General features: G+C 38.3%; 1 protein-coding gene across 1 annotated transcript in view; it reads left to right on the top strand.

The window, feature by feature from the left end:
- The window catches only part of SSBP2 (single-stranded DNA binding protein 2), a 256,985-nt gene that overhangs the window by 232,524 nt on the left and 4,193 nt on the right, over positions 1 to 20,268 (top strand). Inside the window, exons 14-19 of the mRNA XM_010008407.1 lie at positions 359 to 407; positions 2,304 to 2,339; positions 6,304 to 6,358; positions 9,353 to 9,423; positions 10,716 to 10,794; positions 13,752 to 13,780. Of these exons, the coding sequence (XP_010006709.1) occupies positions 359 to 407; positions 2,304 to 2,339; positions 6,304 to 6,358; positions 9,353 to 9,423; positions 10,716 to 10,794; positions 13,752 to 13,780 (319 nt within the window). The remainder of the gene's footprint in view (positions 1 to 358; positions 408 to 2,303; positions 2,340 to 6,303; positions 6,359 to 9,352; positions 9,424 to 10,715; positions 10,795 to 13,751; positions 13,781 to 20,268) is intronic.

Genomic DNA, 20,268 nt, shown 5'->3' on the forward strand with positions numbered 1-20,268 from the left:
GTCGTTTGGGGTTTGTGGGGCTACGGGATAGCCCCCTGCCACTCTGGCAGGTGCTGTCCCGAAGAGTTCAGAGGTATCAGAATGAGTCAGGAACCAGAGTGTCTTAAATGTGAGTGACAGGGTTGTAATAATAAATTCTTAATCAACTCACAAACTGGTTCAAATGATAATGGTAGTCCAATGACAAGGATTTTGCAGTAGCATTGTAACTTGATGTAGTTGTGGTTGATAAACATACTGGAATTTGAATAAAGCCATCTCTTTCCTTACTCTGGAAACAGACTCTTTTGATTTCTTTCTCATAGCTGGTCAGAAGACAGAGATTGTTCTGTTTCTCATCTTTCATCTTCTGTTACAGGGGTCCTGGGGGTGGCAGACCTTGGCCAAACCCAACCAATGCCAATTCTGTAAGTAAATTTTAAAAATATATTAGACACCCTTTTATATCTAGAGAAGTATTTCTCATCAATACACAAGGAGAAAAATCCACTTCGTTCCAAAATAGAATACTGCATGCCTTATATTTTGTCCTGCAGAGCAGGTACAGTGAGGGGCACATCTGAACTGACCTGCAAATATCCAGCTTCGTTCATAATCACAAAGCAGCTCTGCATCTTTACATCAGTTACAGCATTCCCACAACACAAAGGTTATTCTGGGGTGTATTTAAAGTACATTTTAGGTTCCTTTATAGCGATGAGCTATGTCAACACTATCTGGCCAGCAATCTCTACAGAAATCACAGCTTGTGAAGATAAAGCCTAATGTGTGCTCACATACTTTATGTAACCAAAGCACATTTACTGCTCTTAACTAGGGGATATGGAATCATTGAGCAATTGCTTGCAAGACATCAGCCATTTTGTATGCTTTTTGTGAAAAGCAGAGCACTCGCTTGAATTCCACTGCAACAGCTACAAAATTAGGTGGTCTAATAGCAGCTTGAAGGAAGAGGAAGTCAATGAGGCTTCCAAAATGAACAACAGTGTCTGATATTTCTTCAGAAAAAAAGTAACGTTTTCATTTTCATTCCGTGATGCTGCAGCATTAGTATCAAAATGTGTCTGTTTTTAGCACTTGCAGTTGAATGGGAGGAATCTGGCTTAATAGACTAGCCTGGCTGGTTGTTGTTCTCAGTTTTGATTTTTTAATTCCACTAATGGCAATTGCGGGGAAAAAAAAAAAAAAGAAGAGCTGAAACACTTCCTCAGTTTTCTTATGCATATACTCAACTAAAATGAGTGTCAGAATGTTTTTCAACTGATAGTTGAAATATTTTCATTCTGTGAAATTGAGAAGTCCAGTAATAGATCAGATTGTCTAGAGCCATGTAAGATGCTTATGCTATGAAATAATTTTACATTTTGTCAGTACATCTGCTTAATTCCCATCCTCCAATAACTTTGATCCATGCTCCTTTAGAGAGAATAATAGCCAAGGCTATCATAAAGAAGGAAACCAGATTATTCACAGACAGACTTATCTAGATATCCTCTGCAACAAACACAAGTGAATTGGAAGTGAACATAGAACACTGGCCTTTTAAAAAAAGAATGCAAAGAAATACAATCAGTATAATTAGTATATTCTAGGGTGAAAGATATGAGAGTTAGTTTTCGTTTTATAGTCAAGATACTAATCAAGATTTAAGTTTCAAGAAGAACATACAAATTCAGTCCATGCTTGAGATTACTCCAAAGTCCTGTTGACTTAAATGCAAGTATTTGCTGCTTATGTTTATAAACTTAATAAAGCATACTACCTTAATAATCTTCTTGCTGAACATTTTACTAAAGAGAACAGATCCTAACAGACCTTATTGTGAGTCTCCCAATAAGATTAAGAAGACTTTCTTGCAGGGGATGGGAGAACTGGATTGGTACTAGATCTAATAACTTGGTATCTTAAAAAAGTGACACTGCCTGTTAGAAATGGACACCTCACTAGTGGAGAGCAATTATCAGAACTCAGCCTATGGATATTTAAATATGTGAATTATGTTACTTGTATTCATATCATTAGAGTGGCTACCAGGGCACAGTCATTTTAAATTTAAATGTTTGTATGTGCAAAATTGGGTACTAAATTTTGTTTGTGTCGATACTGCTGGTTTTTGACTTGAACATACTTACAACGACAAGTTGTTGAAAAGAAGAGGTGTTTGTTTTGACAACAGTAATCCTTAACTGTGTCTTAGGAATAAATTTTAAAACAACCCTTAACCTACTGCTGTACCTAAATGTATTTATGAACTCAGTCTCACTGCAGAAGAAATTACTGATTTGTTTCCATTGATATTACAGATACCTTACTCTTCAGCGTCTCCTGGGAACTATGTAGTAAGTACATTGTTGTGTTTTTGCTTATTAGAATAGATTTCACATTTTATTTAGACAAAGAAATAGCTGTCCAGATGTTAAGAACAACCCTTGTGTATTGGTTGAGAACTGAACATCTGATCTGCACTTACATTTTTTTCTGACATCTATGGTGCATATGTTGATGTTGATTACTATAATCATTATCAGTCTGGTCAAAATTGCCCTGAGTGCTGTTTTATTTCAGCAAACATTTGTATAACCGATACAGGATATTGTCTCCAATAATAAAGGACAAAAAAAAACAAACCACGTTTCTTGGTAACACAATATTGTGTATGAGTTCCTGAACTTCTTTAGAAAAAATAAAAGCATTTGAAGAATTAAAACAAGCTTTTATCTTCCCAAAGATATACAAATGGGTCCTTATAGCTACCATTTAAAGTGAAATTTGTATCTTGTAATTACCTTCTGAGGACTTAAAAATTCTTCTTGTTCTTCAAGGGTCTTCATTTCACGGACATTGTGTTAATTTACTATGGATTTGTTGGTATAATTGTTCTTTCTTAGTCTGTACTTTAGAATGAAATTTGTAACTAATAGATCTCTGTAATTGGACCAGCATTGAGCCGTCATTGAAATGAACACCCTCTCTCTGGACTTCAACAAATACACTTTACCTATCAGCAAAATGTTTTTGTTGGAGTGTATACTGTTGTTTTTTGTCTCTCCTAAGAGAATGACTTTGTTTATCCTTTTAGGCTCTTTATTGCTGTTGTTACTGTTGTACTTGGATTATTTCTACTTCTGATGTACTCCTCTAAGGCATATTATTTCATCTGTTTTTATCACATGCTTAGTACTGGTGTCACAGGGTAACAACAGAGAATTTTTCTGTGCACAAATATGTTTATATATAGATATAAACAGATAGATAGATAGATAGATAGATAGATAGATAGATAGATAGATGATGTGTTGGATTCCAAGTTCCTGCTGGTCAGTCAGGTTTTCGTAGACCTCTTTTGATATTCCATGTTTTATCACCTGAAGACTAGACAACCACAGGGCATTTGCTTTGAAGAGTATAGAACCTGGAGCTATTTCAGACTGTGGAAATAATGTGTCCTTCAACATGAGGACAACATGCCCATGCTTCTTCATCTGTTTGTGCAGATTGTAAATTCACCTTACTTTCAGTCTTCATGAGATGATCTTGCAGAGCTAAAACCAAAGGATGAGCTCAAGGATAAGTTTGTTGTGTTCAGACAAAAGCAATTTGTTTTGTCCTTTATTTAAATCGTTAGGAAAAGGTTATGGTTCTCCTAAGTGTCCATAACTGTATTTGCCACATGTTCCATGGAAGCAGTCCAAATCTGCTTATCTCCAAACCAGTTCTTTTGAATGCAGAACTTTGTAAATTTCTTTCTGTTGGGAAGAGGATTTGTTGGTTTTTCCCCAGATATTAATGATTGATTATTGTTGCAGATCTTGAAGATTTTTTAAAAAATATTTGACTTTATAGTTTTGTTTTTTTGAAGTGTAAAGTCTTGAGAAACTAGAAACTAAGATTCTATAGAAAATTATTTTAAAGAAGCAAACCTAAGTAAAATGCAGGTTGTACGTAGTGAGTTCCATTGGTGTACTCACATCAAACCAAAGGTCAGGTGGGATAAATGACTTGGACAGAAGAGAGCATCACCGTATTTCAGTGTATAGATAGATATTTTCCTTGGCAGAGTGACCCTCTTAATCCAAAACAACTGAATTTGATTGCAGCATTTAAAGAACCAGGTTGTTGCTGAAGCTTTTCAGCCAAAGGGTTTGTGATCTGGAGCTACACACTTTGAGAGTTTAATCTGGTTTGCTTATAAGATAGTTTTTGAGAAATAATTCTGTTACATATGAACATATTCTCAGAGTGGAAATAATTAATACTGAGAGGCTCTCTAAGAGAAGAAAATATGGAAACAATTGTAGTAAATGTATATTTAAAATTAGATGCAAAAAATAATAGTGAATATAAGGAACTTTTCTAATTACCAGTTAATGGCTTCTACACCTCTTTGTGTGATGCTGAAAAACATACAAACCTAAGTCAGGGTAGTGAGCTCAGTGCACAAGTACATGGATAAAAAGCCATAGCCTGTGATGCCTAGAGGGTAATTTATGTGGTCTAAAGGCCCCTTGGAATTTGGAGTCTGTAGTTCTGCAGCTCCAGCAATGGGAGAACTCTTTGCTGAGGGCTGAATTAGACCTTTCAGGCGGTTTTGGCAAGCCTGATCCTTGCACATTCATTTCTGGTTGAGTTGTAATTGGGAAGGGGACAAAAGCTATGTGGCTGCTGGCAGTATGAAATGAAGTTGTGATTGTGCCTCAGTTTTTTAAGCTGATTTGTGGGTTTCATGGCAGAGCAAGCCTTTGTTCTAGCACACTTTATAAAAAGATACCCAGTGACCTTGCTTAGTTTACAAGCAAGGGGAAACACAAGATGAAGAACTGGTGGGTGGGGTTACATTTAAGGACATGGAGGTATATCTATGTTTACTGGCTGCTTCTGCATAAGAGCTTTCTGTTTCATCTACAATTAACTGCCAGTTGATCACTGGCTGGCAGATACCGGTTGTTCCCCCTGCAATTATTTTACTTGTACAAGCCTGTAGAAGAGCAGTATAGATGAGAAAGTTGATACATTACTGAGTTTGATTGCCAGAAAATAGTATTTGCTGGTCTGTTATTGCTGAATGTTTTGTAAGAAATGTTACTTGACGTCAGCTGTTGTGAAACAGTGCCTGTTGTTTTAAATCCAAAACTTCTCTGCCTCCCTAAAAAAAATGCCTCAGTGAATTATAGCAAATCTCAGCAATGTCCTTGTAAGCAGACAGGAGGAACCAAACCTTTATATTCAGTGCTTCTGAAAAAATGTCCCTGCCTGGAACAGCGTGTCTGCTGTTTTAAAATATAAGGAAAGAGATAAATATATAATAAAGAGTCATATGGCAATGAAAATAATAATCTGTTGTTAGCAATCAGTGTATTTTTTATTATGGAATGTCAATTTTTTTTTAAACTTCTATTGACACAGACGTTTTTACCAAACTGGGAATTGGTAGTTCTTCATGTGACTTAAAAAAACAATAGTGCATCTGTGAGCACAGCAAGCAAGAAGATACATTTCTGTTCTTGCTAAGCAATTTGTATGTTAAGAACCTTAGAAAGCTTGTTTAACAGTCAGCATTTTGTGTACAGTTCATAGTCATACACAGATTTGCAACACAGGAATACTTGAATCTAAAAAAAATAGCTGTTCCTTTATAGGTTTTTTGTTGGGTTTTTTTACATTTGATTTAGTAGTCTAGGCAAGTGATACAATGGTACCCAACACTATGAAGACTTTTTAAATCCATTTGTCATTAATTTGAGAAGAACTTATGTATACAGATGTTATTTTTTAAATTGTGGGATATTATACAGACAGAATTAAGATGCCTGTCACATTGAGGTACCAAGTTTGCTTAAAAAATAAAGCTTTCTTAAGGTGATGAGATTCTTCTGTCCCTATAGGACATCCCCTTGCTTTGTGCTTAGAAAACAGTGGTTATCCAGCCATTGACTGTGTACAGAGTACAACAAAACAGAAATTCCAGCTGAAAAAAACATGGTAACAAAAGTAGGTTGAGGGAATTAAATATAATTGTCTTAGGCCCCGTTCCAAGTATTTCTCCTGTCTGAGCCACAGCATGATACAGATTTATTGACTATTGGATGTTCTTGAGCCTGCGCCAGAGCTCACTGACCGACTACCTTGTCTTAGTCTCTTTCACTAGCTGATGAGAGAATGTGCTTGTTTTTACCTGCATGACTTATGATGTTCACGATACTTGTTGTTTGTTTGCTTGTTTGTTTTCATTTATACTGTGTTTATTTTTTACTGTGACATGGTTTTTTTCCTTCCATGCTAACTGACATTTTCTGCTCTCTCTAGGGTCCTCCAGGAGGTGGGGGACCACCTGGAACGCCTATCATGCCTAGTCCTGCAGGTATTGAAATATACTTGGAAATAAAAAAGGATAATTATAACGAGGTTTTACAAAGTACAGAAATTATTTTTCAGACTTTGATCTTCATAAAGAATTGGATAATGATAAATTATTGGTTTTATGCTTTCAATATAATTTTTTTCCCTGAGCTTTCACTCTCTTTCTCTCCCTGCTATGTTGCAGAAATACAAATAATTGTATCTCTGCAGTTCAGGGGAATTCATTTACCTGGCTTTTGAGCCCATCTTTCCTGCACAATTTCAGAAACAGCAAGTTAAAGATGAAAGAAAATGCAGTCTTGATTGGCTTTTGCTGATGTTCTTTGGGGCTGTTTCACCAGCTTGGAAATGAGATTTCTGAACCTGGTGAAATATCCCCTGTAGTATCCTATGGGATATCACCTGTAGTATACTGGGGGATACACTTGACCAGCATGTGTGGCTTTTGAGCCATGTGCTGCCTCCTGCAGCTGTGTCACCTGGCTTATGTCAGGGTCATGCTGGGCAGGTTGCTCTCCTCTGTCTTGCCATGAAAGAGTAAGGCCCCAGAGAAGCCATCGTCACATTCTCCTACCAGAGATCTGTTCCCAGAACTTCATCTATCCCATTGTTTCCTGAAGTAACATGGTCTGTGTCTTGCAACTTGGACCACATGGAGATTTTGGCCATGCAAAAGATTGGCCACATTCTTACTAAGGTTTGAGGTAAAAAGGAGGAGGATGGGAGGATTCGGGGTGAGCATCTCAAGGCTTAAATATGGTCAACTAGATGTAAGTATTTCCCTCCATCCATTTTCTGCAAACATTTTGATATGAAGGTGTAACTGCAGGCTGTGGAGGGAGCTGTCCTCCACCATGGACATCATCAGAAGTTATGATGATCATCTGCTAAAATGAAACTAATTGCATTTTGTGTCATCCAGTATTCAGTGACTGCTCCTTTTGGCCAGTATCTGCCTTTGTAACTCACTCTCACCATCCAAGAGGGACCCATTCACCTCAGTGATTTTACAGCATCCTTAGTCCTTATGTCCTAGATGTTCTTGCTGTCCTCTACAGTACAAGAAAGACAGGAATTTTCCTAACTAGCCATAAAAACTTCTTGCACCAATGCAATATGTTCATTTAATACAATTCTAGGGCTTTAAAAAAATGCAACCTAAGATAAAATGTAGGGTTTCCTGATTCATATAATTAGTGAAAAAGATAATTAGTGCAAGCTGGCATTTCAAAGTTAGAGTCTCTTAACATAAAACAAACTTATGGACAGCTTGCACTTTTTAAAATAGTCAGTTATGGCACATTGTAGGACGTCTGTGTGCAGCTCAAATAAAGCTTCTGATGACAGTTGCTCCCATTTTCAGAGTCTCAGAGATGTTTTGAAGCTCTGTTTTTCCAAGTATGAGAACACTTAGAAATTTTCCACCTAATAATTTTGTAAAGGTATTTACTGACCTGTGAGACAGACTAGTTCCCATGGCCCAGCTAGCCCATACGTATTCTCACATGAGCCAGCAGAACTTGGGGAGAGCCAGGGATGTGTGCTGCAAAAGCACCTAATGGCTGAAGAACTTAACACCTACCTCATCAAACACTAAAAATAACTTTTTATGTGCTAATTTTACTTTTATAACTTTAGGCTAAGAGGTTTTTGTTCCCCCCTCTTCATAACAAGCCTATTTGAATGTTGTGGTGCTAAATAGTGTTCTGCATGTCATGGAATTATTTACTCACCAAGGTTAGTTAGTGTTCAGAAAACTGTCTCAGGAAGATTAAGGAACAGACCAATACTTTGATTTTAACCACCCAGTGTATGTACAGCTGAATTATTTTGGGGGTCCAGGCCATGTTTCCAGTTCCAACCCATTTCAGTTTGGTCTTGGTCTGACTCAGAAGTCCCCCATCACCTTGTCTTGGAAGAGGAACTATAGCTCAGCAGTGTTTTTCATCTGTGTTATTGATCTCAAAACTTCTTCAAAGAGGTGGAATGGTCTTTTGGAGGAGCTAAGTACAGAGTATTAAGTTATTCTTTATTCTTTTTCCAGATACCATAGAGGTTCTGATATTCCATGATTGAAAGTGTTTTTTTTTTAAATCATGCTGTGGCCTGAGGGATGTAGTCAGACTTTCCTTTCTGGAGATTACAATGAATAATTTGTATCTACTAATGGTTCTTACACATTATTTTCTTCGATTCAACCAGAAGAGTAATGTCAGTTGCCTTTTATGTGTCTTGTTAGTTAAATCTTGCACTTCAACTCTGGAGGTGCTCCACCTGGAAGTTCATGTGCACTGGCTGGAGGAACAGGGCTGAGATGCAGCAGAGCTGTGTCAACATCTGGCAAGGCCAAGGGAAACTCTTGGCAGCACTTGCTGCCTTAAGCACCATGCTGTGCCAGGGCAGTTTTGTTGGTGTTTTTCTGAAGGATTGCATGAAGATACATCAGATAAAGCTGTCCTTAGACACAGATCTTTGCACAGTGTTCCATTAAACAGTTAGATATATCCAGAATCAAAAACTGACATGAATGAGATGACAGAATTTTCATTTAATATACTAACTTGCAGCCAGTATAAATGAGAAGCTATTTATCATTTTTTACAGATGGAAAACAAGTTACAGAAAGTATTGATAAGGAAGAAACTCCTGTTTTATTGAGAATACTGAAGATGGGTTAAGTGATTTGAAATTCCAGGAAATAGGGCTTATAGAAATAAGTAGTTACAGATACTTGGTGATTTATTAGTCTTTCAGGAGTCATGCATAAAACTGGATTCTAGAAGTAGTCACTTAGGGACTACTGCAATTTTTTCTTTTCATAGCTCTCTTGTGTTGTGGCAATATATAGAAAGGCAATGAAGTCTTCCATTGTGTTGCCTCTGTGTATCAGTGATTCATGCATAGAAATAATATTAACAAAATTACAGGAAGTGTACTAGGTGAGTAGTTTTATTGAAAGGTATATATTAGCACTTAAAGTAATCTCTTATTACAGATTCAACCAACTCTGGAGACAACATGTACACTTTAATGAACGCAGTACCACCTGGACCCAACAGACCTAATGTAAATATGAAAAAGTTACATCCTTCTTTCCATTATACAGCCTTTTTGTATCCAAATACTGTATTTCCATCATCACTTATACTCACATTTTCAGTTTTATGGGTGACACTTCAGTTGCTTTCTCCCCACAATGTCCTTTTAATGTTTCCCAAATCAGTGATACAAATACATGCCAAGTAATGATTGGGGCATATATATTTTTACATGGAAAAGGAAGTTTGTGCATGTGGATCTTGGAGACAACTTAGTTTATCACGCTGTAGTGCAGTAGACTTCTGTGAGATAGGATGTCATCCTAGGAGCTGCCACTAAGCAGAGTTTCTTGAGAATTCAAACCATTGTTATAAAAAAGCATCTGCCCCTGAAAAGGAAGGAAAAAATTGCTGAAAGTGACCCAGTATTATGTTGCCTTGCTGTTCTGTAAAAAAGGATAAAATTAATACTTCTAAGAAGAAGGAAACTTTCCTGTTTATCTGAACTAGTTGTTAAGAATTAAATCCACTGATAAATATTTGCCTGCTAAAGTAGCTAACTGGTCACTATTTTAGGCTAAATTTCAGCACCAAAACTAATAAAAATTGGGATTCTTAGGCAGAACTTATTTTTCCTCTGACTTTTCTTTATACCTTCAGTGTAATTGTGTTTGTCTGATTATATTTCATTATTTACAAGCCACATGATGGGCCTTTTGGGAAAAAAAAAAAAGCCAGTAAAACTTAAAAATACAAATATTTAGATACTGCTAAATTGTTATGCAGTGAATTTTTTCTTTAATGTCCTCAAGTTTTGAAGAACTGAATTTAGGGTTAATATCTCAAATTGGACAGAAACTACTCATGCTGCAAAGGCAATAATGACAGTAGTCTGACTGTCAGCATGGACAGGGTGGAGGTTGAAAGCTGTTGATTAATTACTTACTCATTGAAGCGAATTGTAAAATTCCCTGTAACTTCAGTGGGAGTAGAGCTAGGTCAGCACTAGCAGATTTAGAAGTCATATACAAATTGCTGAAGTAAGTAATATTTTTTTTCCTAAATTGCATTCCAGCATACAGAGGTGAGAATCTCTAAAAAGATAGAGAAAGTAAACAAAAGCCATGAGGTTTCTGTAGTCTTCACATGAAGGACTTTCACTAGACCTGTTGTATTCAGAACTGGGACTGTGCTTTTGTTTATTTTTGTTTCTTTTTATTTTTTTTTTAACTCTGAGGAATGCTTTCTTTTTATTAGATTATCTACAAAAAAAAATAATTGTAAAGTAATATCAGTTTCTAATGTCTGATCCATTTGTAGTTTCCAATGGGGCCAGGGTCAGATGGACCTATGAGTGGACTAGGTGGAATGGATTCACACCATATGAATGGATCATTAGGTAATGATAGCAAATATTACTAACATTGTGAATTAGTAAATATTATGAACATTGTGAATTTTCTATGCCTACTTCTCTAAGCTCTGTGGAAGACTGTATGTAAAATCTTGTAAAAACTGAAGAAGCCATATACATCAATAAGAAGTATTAAGATACTTTGTAAGCATGAGTTGGCATACTTAATGCACCTCTGGAAGAAAAGTACTGTATTTTATTTTATTAAGAGGGTATAGTTTTAATCCAGTTGATGAAACCACACTAAACACACACCATCATGGTAACGTAGAGGTGAAGATTTAAGAACCATTTTTATTTACCTCTCTTCCTCTTTCAGAATCTTGGGAAGGTGTCATTTTGGCATGATGGTGCACTTACCAATTTCCTGGAAGTAAATTACTCTATATTTTAATGTATATGTTTTTATCCCAATATTTTTGTATTCTCATTTATTCTGTAATTAGCTGTATGGCAAGTATGAGTGATATTGCTCTGTCTCCATTAGCATCTTCAGACAGGTGCCAGATTTAGAGCACCTGAAAGAATGTGAATTCTTGTCAGGGCATGTGAGGCAGGAGGAGGAGTGTTCTGTTTGACTTGGGACTCATCTCTAGGGGAGAAGCCTTGCCACCACTCTGCAGAACACACCTTGCTCTATCTCCAGACTATCCTAGCAAACTCTTCATTCTTACTCTTTGCTGGAAGGATTATAGACGCTTGAAAGAGATTTAAAAAACAAGCCACATCTAAATAGTTACACTTACACCTTTCTCTTTCAAACCCACAAGGTAAATAAATACCTTCTTTTTATTTCTGCTCATACTGTAACACCAAGACAGTAGCTCTGAATATGGCTTATCTTGTTGTCTTCACTTCTGCCTGCACCAGGGGTGTCAGTCATGCAGGTGACAACAGGAGGGAACTTCAGGCTGCCAAGACCAGATCTCCTGCTATCCCCCTTGTCTACCAGCAAGGTTTTCTTTCACATCTGGAAGCTGACCCCATGCCCGCTGGGCACTATGGGCACCCTGCTGGGTTTCCTGCATGGGGAGGAACCCACGCAAGCTGGGTACAGCTCAGGCGAGCAGATGCCAAGCTGCCCTTGTTCTCCTTCCTTCTGTCACCAAAGAAGAGCTCTGTCACCTTCCCAGAACAGACACAGACCAACCTAAACTCCAAACCATTTCAGTCAATACTACCATGGAGAGTGGAGATCTATAATTTGCAGCCCAAAAGTTGGAGGTTTTGAGACAGTATTAACAGGTGAGCAGAGGGAGAAATTCAAAGAGGCTATGACAAAATGAGAATAAAACTTAAGTCATCAAACCTCATGTAGCAGATGTTTTCAACACTTAAAATTCCTTTTTTTCTAGCAAAGCATGTCCCTGAAATTCCTAGATTACTTTGCATAAGGACACCTTGTGACTCTACAGCCTTTCTTCACATATTACAATCCTAAAATGGATTGTTACTTTAATTAATAACGATGCACGTTACATTCAAATAAATGAAAAACTGTGTAAAAGGTAATCACATCTTTTTCTGTCATTTTCTATAGCCTGAGAATTATTTCTTAGCTAAAAAAAAATAAATTAAATTTAAACAGTTACAGAAGCATTTTACGTGTACCAAGCGTTTGGTTGGTTATTTTGTCTAAAGAAAACAATGATGTGCCTAGTCAAATTAGTGGTGGCTTCTTTCTAGGGGTAGTTTCAGAGCTACCTTGGAACATGAGTTCTTTCAGGAGAGAAGGGCAGGGAGAGATCTGCTGCATTTATTTCCATGCTGCAGTAGGCAGCCATGTCTTGTAATCAGACAGATAAATTAGTCAAGGTCTGTCTTCAGCTTCTCCAACTTGTTTGACCAGAGCCTTTCTATTGTATATCTGTTCATAGTTCTGCTGGTTAGAAATAAGTATTTTCCTAATTTCCACCAAAATTTATTCTTTGAGCCATGACAAAATTACTCTTGTTAGCATTTATGGATCTGATGTATTTATAGAGAGAAACTGTATTTCTTCTCAGCCTTAATCTTCCTGGCTAAGTATGGTAAGCTATTTCAGTCTTCTCCCACAATTCCCATTTTTTGGATTTTTTTTCTCTGATGTTTTTCTAGTTTGATATTCAATACTTTTCTGGAATTTTTATTTCCTGAAGAATAGGTGACCAAAGTTGTTTACTCTCTGTTGCTGCTAAAAACACTTTTCTTGATACATCCATCCTAAAGTTATATTTCCTTTAATCTTGGCTTTATCTGAGTGACAACTACAGCATGTGAAAAAATTTCAGTAGTCTTGCACTCATGGTATTTAATTTTATTTGGTTTCTGTTACTTTCATCCTCGGATCACCTGCTTTCTTCTGAAAGATACTGTCATCACAGTATTTATAGTACATCAAAAGTTCATGTCATTTCAGCCAGTTTCAGTACCAGGCTTCTGCTTTTGAGAGCAGAAACACCAATGAAACCCTGCCAGCTGACCTTACTGATCATAGTGAACTTTTTCCCCCCCAGGAATATCAATTTTTACTGGTTAGCCGTGATTTTGCTTTTTTTCCCTCAAGCTTAAACAACATTTCCCATAGGTCAATCTCCCTCAAATTAATTGCCTCACCTGTACCCTGCCATGGCTAATTGGGCTGGACATAGGTTTCCTAGAGTTGTGCTGGGTTGCCTTGTCCTGAAGGGATGCCACCCAGATAACTGATGCAGATCAGAAGCCCATCCTTCATTTTTTTTCTCACTTTTTTGTACCAGGTGTGTACACAGAGAAAGCACCAACATTATTCAATACTGACTGTAAACTTTTACTAAGGGAGACATTGGAAAGGAAGTGACATGATGCATGAGTGATTATGTTTTAAAGTACTAGTGTTGACGCTGTATCTTTGCTGTGAAAAAAAAGTTCTTAGATTAACTTCAGCTAAAAACTAACTGAAAAACTGTCTTTTTTAATTTAAGGTTCAGGAGACATGGACAGTATTTCCAAAGTGAGTATCAAATTGATCAAATACTTTGAATTTTTAGAATGTTTCACTCTAAACACATTTTGTTTGTGTCTGTTACAAAGCTTTTGGTTATGTATCTACATTTTCTACTTGTCACTCTTTGGAGGCTATGCAGACAGAATGAAGTTAATTGAAAATTAAAAAATATAATCAATAAGTAGACTTATCCCTTCGTGCATAATAAGATGTATTAATGAATGCTATTACTTATATCCAGTTCATAATCTGATTTATTTTTATAATCTTCCATACTGTTAAGGAAAATTAATATAGTTCTAATAATAAATTCTAGTTAAAGGTAAATTTGGGAAAATGTCATTAGGATGTTACTTTTATGCACTACATTACTGCTTTTGTCCCCTCTGTTAAGGCAATGTTAGTATCTTAATCGTTTGTATAAGTTTCTAAAAGCCAGATTAAGAAGTAGTTTCAGAAGATGCACTGTTCTGTTATAACAAGCATTAAATAGCTGGAAATCAATGTGAGTTTAACCTGCAGCAGGTTTGCATATACAAAAACAATACTGTGCTTGAATGTACCATTTCTTCCATAAAAATAGCACTACTGCATATGTGATCATCTTTGAGTTGGGAGGAGCTTATTTGGTGTTGATAAAGTGGCACAAACCTGTGTCCTGCAAAACAGTGTTCTCCTCCACGTCTTCAGATGTGACTGACTGAAACTAATAAATACATCACCACAACAATCCCCCTGCACTTTTTTGCTTTCAGTCTATAAATACAGAAATTAGTTAAGAGATTGTTTCAGTTAAAATATTACAACTCATAGGTTTGTAGCAAAATTCTTTACAATCTTCCAAGAAAGGAGTATGAGATTGATTTCAGCTGCCTGTACGTTTTGGTTGCCCCCAGAGGAGGTGCCACGGTGCTGCTGCTAGATCTCTCCCAGCACAGACCTTGCCAGTCTGTCTAAGGCTGGTTTGTACGTGTCCAGGCACACTAAGGATCTGGCTGTAGGTCTGTTCTCAGGAGCTATGATGAGATGCCAACACATAAGGAACAAAATGTACCAGTAAAAGCTAGGGTCTGACCTGCTGCAAAGCAACTTTGGGGAAAAGGACCACAGGGTCCTGGTGGACAACAGGCTGAGCATGAGCCAACAATGTCCCCTCACAGCCAGAAAAGCCAGTCATAGAATCCTAGAATGCCAGGTTGGAAGGGACCTCAAGGATCCTCTGGTCCAATGTATCTAGGTACTACTATAGTTGATATGAGATGGCTCAGCACCCTGTCAAGCTGAGACTCAAAACAGTCCAATGTGGGGGAATCTACCACTCCCTTGGGAGACTATTCCAGTGTTTGACTGTCCTCAAGGGGAAAAATTTACTTCTTTTGTCCAATCAGAATCTCCCCAGGATCAATTTGTGCCCACTACTCCTTGTCTTTTCCATGAGACTCCTTGTAGATAAGGAATCTCCATCTTCTTGGTAGCCACCCTTTAAATACTGGAACATGGAGCCTTCTTTTCTCAAGGCTGAACAAACCCAGTTTTCTCATCCTCTCCTCATATGGCAGGTCCTCCAGTCCTCTCATCATCCTTGTGGCCCTTCTCTGGACCCTCTCCAGCCTGTCTACATATTTTTTATATAGCAGGGACCAGAACTGAGTCAATACTCCAGGCGTGGTCTGACAAGCACCAAGTAGAGCAGGATGATGACTTCATGATCTCTGCTGGTGATGCCCTTGTTGATGCAGCAGAGCATCCTGTTGGTTTCTTTGCCCTGCATCACACTGTACACTCATGTTTAGCCTGTTGTCCACCAGGACCCTCAGGTCCCTTTCCACAGGGCTGCTCTCCAGCCAGGTGGATCCCAGTCTGAACTGCACTGCTGGGTTATGTGTTCCCAGGTGCAAGACCTCACACTTCTCCCCATTTCAGTTCATAAGGTTCCTGCTAGCCCACTCCTCCAGTCTGTCCAGGTTATCCTGGAAGATGGCCTTCCATTCTGGAGTGTCAGCCTCTCCTCTCATCTTGGTGTTGTCAGCAGACTTCATCAGGGTGTTCTTGATCCCAACATCCAGGTCCCTTATGAAGATGTTAAACAGCACTGGGCTCAGTATCAATCCCTGGGGGACCCCACTGGTTGCCAGTACCATCCTGGGGTGCATTAGGAAGAGCATGGCCAGCAGATCAAGGAGGTCATCCTCCCCTCTTCTCAGCCCTAGTGAGGCCTCACCTGGGATACTCCATCCAATTCTGGGCTCCCAAGTTCAAGAAACACAGGGAACTACTGGAGAGAGTACAGCACAGCCAGTATGATGATTAAGGGGCTGGAGCATCTGCCTTGTGAGGAGACGCTGAGAGAGCTGGAGCTGTTCAGCTTGGAGAAAAGGAGGCTGAGAGGGGATCTCATTAATGCTTACAAATATCTGCAGGGTGGGTGTCAGGATAATGGAACCAGACTCTTCTCAGTGGTATCTGGTGAGAGAACAAGGGGCAATGGTCACAAACGGGTACACAGATTTAACCTAAATACAAGAGAAATTACTTATTTATTTTGAGGGTAACAGAACACTGGAACAGGCTGCCCAGCGAGGTTGTGGATTCTCCATCCCTGGAGACATTCAAAACACACCTGGATGTGTTTTTGTGTGATCTGCTCTGGGGGTTCCTGCTCTAGCAGAGGAGTTGGACTAGAAGATCTCCCAGAGGTCCCTTCCAATCCCACCCTGACTATTCTGTGATTCTGTGAAAATGGCTCACCTAAGTTCCCAAGGGTAAATACAGAATTGGTTGAGAATACACTTCCAGGTGTTCAAAAGGCAGGAATCATTCTTGATTTCATGGAACATGTTTGTATATCCAAAGAGGAGGAGGAGGACCCTGTACAGTTCCCCTGTGTGGGACCTTCTGGTCACGTGCTATGGAGAGGGGTAGCCTGTGAAGTGTGCTCAATGTGTATCTTTCCTGGAGAGAAGGGCCTCAGCACTGTGTGTCCAAGGCCATTGCTGCTGCCTCAGAGGAGCAGCATCTACAACAATCCTGTATTTTTGTACATTTGTAAGATCTATAACATTTTCAGACTCTGCAAAAAGTAAAATGATGGATTGAATTGCCCATGTTGCCTTAGTTGTTCTGTGCTGTGATTCAATAAAAGCCTCCAACGAGCTAATAAGCATACAGCACTTTTAAAATCAATGTCCATATTTTTTCCTCAGTATTTTTAAGGGAAAAAAACATTCCATTAGTTAGACATAAGATTATTTTGAAAAGCCTGTTTTCAAATCACTGGTATTAGATATTCAGTATAAGTCCTAATACAAGTACCAGGAGCTTTAACAACTTCAATCCAGAAATTTACCTGGAACTCCTGTAATTTGTTTACCATGATAAATAGATCATGGAAATCACATTTGATGCATGTCTTGTTTCAACTATCTAAACAAAGAATGTTCTTTGCTTTGTAAGTAGCCGAGCTGTCCTGTTTCACACACCATCACATCTTTTTCTGTCTTGCACTGCCCATTATGCAGCCTTCATTGACTGTAGTAAAAGTTTTTGGGTAGCATTGGTGATTTTGGGCAGGTAGCAGTCCATCATGCTTTTGAAACCTGAATGGAAAAGTTTTGCTTGCAGAAAACAGCAGAGACCTGGATTTGATGCAGACAGGCAGGCAGGATATGGCTGCCTTCCAGTTTCGTACACCAGGATTGTTTTGCTGAGGCCACAGTCCCCCTTGCACACATCACTGGCTTTTTCACAAGATTTCCAGTGACAGAAATTGTGTCCACTGAAGTTAACGCAGTTTGTGGGGTGTGATGCTCAAGTCCAGGGACAGGACTTCAGTGGAGTAAAATGCATACTAGAGGAGCTGGTTATCAGTTCCCAGGAGATGCAGAAAATGGGTAGAATCAGTGCAGCTCACAGAATTCAGAGCTACATTTTCTAGAGAGGACTTTCATTTAATTGGCTGACTGGCAAAACATGAAGTTTTTGTAAAGCAGATTGAGATGGTGGAAGCAAATTAACTGAAATTATGCATATTAAATGAGCATTAATAACCAATGTTTCTTGCAGTGCCCATGGAATTTGTGCAGGCATCAAAGGCATCCTTGCTTTGGAAAAACTCAGCTAGTGCTACAGTGCTAGACCCCATACTGACCATAAAAGCAGCCCAGGGGAGTTGTTATAAAAGCATTTATGTCAGGAATTTGAACCTTTGGGGCTGGCATACTGTAGCAATTGTAGAATTTCAAAGCTTTGTGCTACACAGAGCAAGATAAAATAGGGGTAAATCCCCCGAGAATGAAGAACAGTGCGGGAGCATCGTATAAAATAAATGTGACAAGGCCTTAGGGGGTTTTAAACTTTATATTCATAGATTTTAAGGCCAGAAGGGACTAACACGATTGTGTAGTGTGAACTCCTCCATAACACAGGCAACAGAACTTCCCGGAATTAGTTCTTGCTTGAGGTACAGTAGCTGTGGTTGAACTAGAGCAATAGTTTTCAACCTTTTTCAAGCTGTGCATCCCTAAATATTTGGTATACTAACTTCACTGAATAGCAAACCTAATTATCTGAAGCTAATGAGCCAGTTAGGCTTTTAGTTGGCTTTGATGGACATTCTGTCCAGTGATTCCTGGAGATCTGGGGATCATAGTTTCAGAAGCAGTGAATGAGACTGGAGAAAGCAAAAGCAGTATGACAGGGGTTTTGACCCAACTCTCTAAGCTGCATTTCAGATGCTAATAAAAAACAGTTATGCTTGCATGTCACTTGTGTAATTAATTTTGTATTTAATCTATAAGTGAAAAGAAATACAGCAACTTGGAGCCATGTACATACTTGGCCATTCAGACTGAGAATGGTAATCTTCCCTGAAGGGACTAAAGTGAAAACCTAACAGCAGATTTTCACCAATCGTACAAAATACATCACAAAGCAGACAGTAAGTACAACCATCAGGCACACCAGTCTGCTAATGTAGGAGCAAAAAGTAGCTGGTTTCAGTTGTGGTGTCTGGTGAAGCTGAGAACAAAAGCTTTTTGTTCACCATGGAGGTGAAGTAAATCTGTGGACCAGTGGAATGAATATGTTGCAATATTTAAATTATGGGCAGTGACTTCATGATTACGAAGAGAAGCATGCAGAGATATGGTATGGAGGGGAAGCAGAAGTTATAGCTATCCCACCCCATTTTCTGCTCAGAGAACACTCTAGTGGCTCTTTTCAGTGCCATAGTAGGATAGATAGCCTTTGTAGTTCTGAAGAAAGTGCAAAGGAATTAAGGGGACTTTTTTTTTTTTTAAATTATTCAAAGTTTGCATTCAAAGTTTGACCTATTGCAGATCTTAGTTATAATAAATGAAGACTGCATGCAAGTATTTTTAAAGTGCAAAATACCTGGGTATTTTAAGAAAAAAAAATCTGTTCTGACAGGCATACAGTGTCAAGATTGTAATTAGAATAACAAAGGAAAAAGTACAAATTCACTTAGGATTCTGACAGCTGTTACAATTTGGTCACTTTGATCAAGGTCTCTACCTAGAGTTGTATTTTGTTAGCTTGCCCATTGATGGCACTAGGTTTGTGTTCAATTTCTAGTGACATACCATATTTGCATTTGTGTAAGTAAAATCTCCATAGCAGTGTTACGTGCAGTTTTCCTGGATCAAAATAAAGCAATCAAGGGAGGACTGGTGATAGATATAAACTTCCATAATGACATTCAGGTCTTCACTCCTCTTTTCCCTGACTGTTCCTTTTCCTTCACCAATACTCTGCAAGTATACTCTCTGCCTGTGCTCCAGGGATGGTAGAGTACCACAATCAACTCTGTAAAAACAGCTATATAATAATCTCTATAATAATAATAATGTATTAGCTATTGACTCAGAATAATTTCTGAGACAATTGCCCTATTTCACTCTTTCTTTAAGTAATTGAATCTTGAAAACAATTTCTGAACATTGCAGAGGCGGTTGTGCATGTCTGTAAAAAAAAAAAAGGGAATTTATCTTCAGAATTTATTTTTATTGTGTTTATTTATTAGCATTTCAGTTACACCAAGACACTGAAAAAGTAGATTAAAAAAACTGATGCATTATGCTCTGAGCAAGCAAATAACAAAAGAGCAACTCCTCTTGAAAGTGTTGGTCAGCCCAGCCCAGTGGCCAGCTGTTAATCAGGAGTCTTTTACTTTCACACTCTTGCTGACTCTTTTACCTGTAAACACCTTGAGCTGACTGTGCTCAGTGAAGCGGTTTAGCACTTGAGCCACGCTTGTGAAGAACTGGTGAAACTGTATTTCAATAAACTGTGAACAAAGATGTCAGGCCCAGACCTGTGCAAAGGTCTCTACAGACCAGATCTGTCCATATGTCTGCCTTTAGGTACGTAAGTCACATGTTTGTAGACTTCACTGAATTTGTGCACATGATTTAATGGGGTGACAGAGACACCTCGTGTACCTGCTGCAGTCATTTATAACTTCAGGCTTCAGCAGG

Source organism: Chaetura pelagica, unplaced genomic scaffold (genome assembly GCF_000747805.2).
Source record: "Chaetura pelagica isolate M959 unplaced genomic scaffold, ChaPel_1.0 scaffold191, whole genome shotgun sequence".
NCBI classification, from domain to species: Eukaryota; Metazoa; Chordata; class Aves; order Apodiformes; family Apodidae; genus Chaetura; species Chaetura pelagica.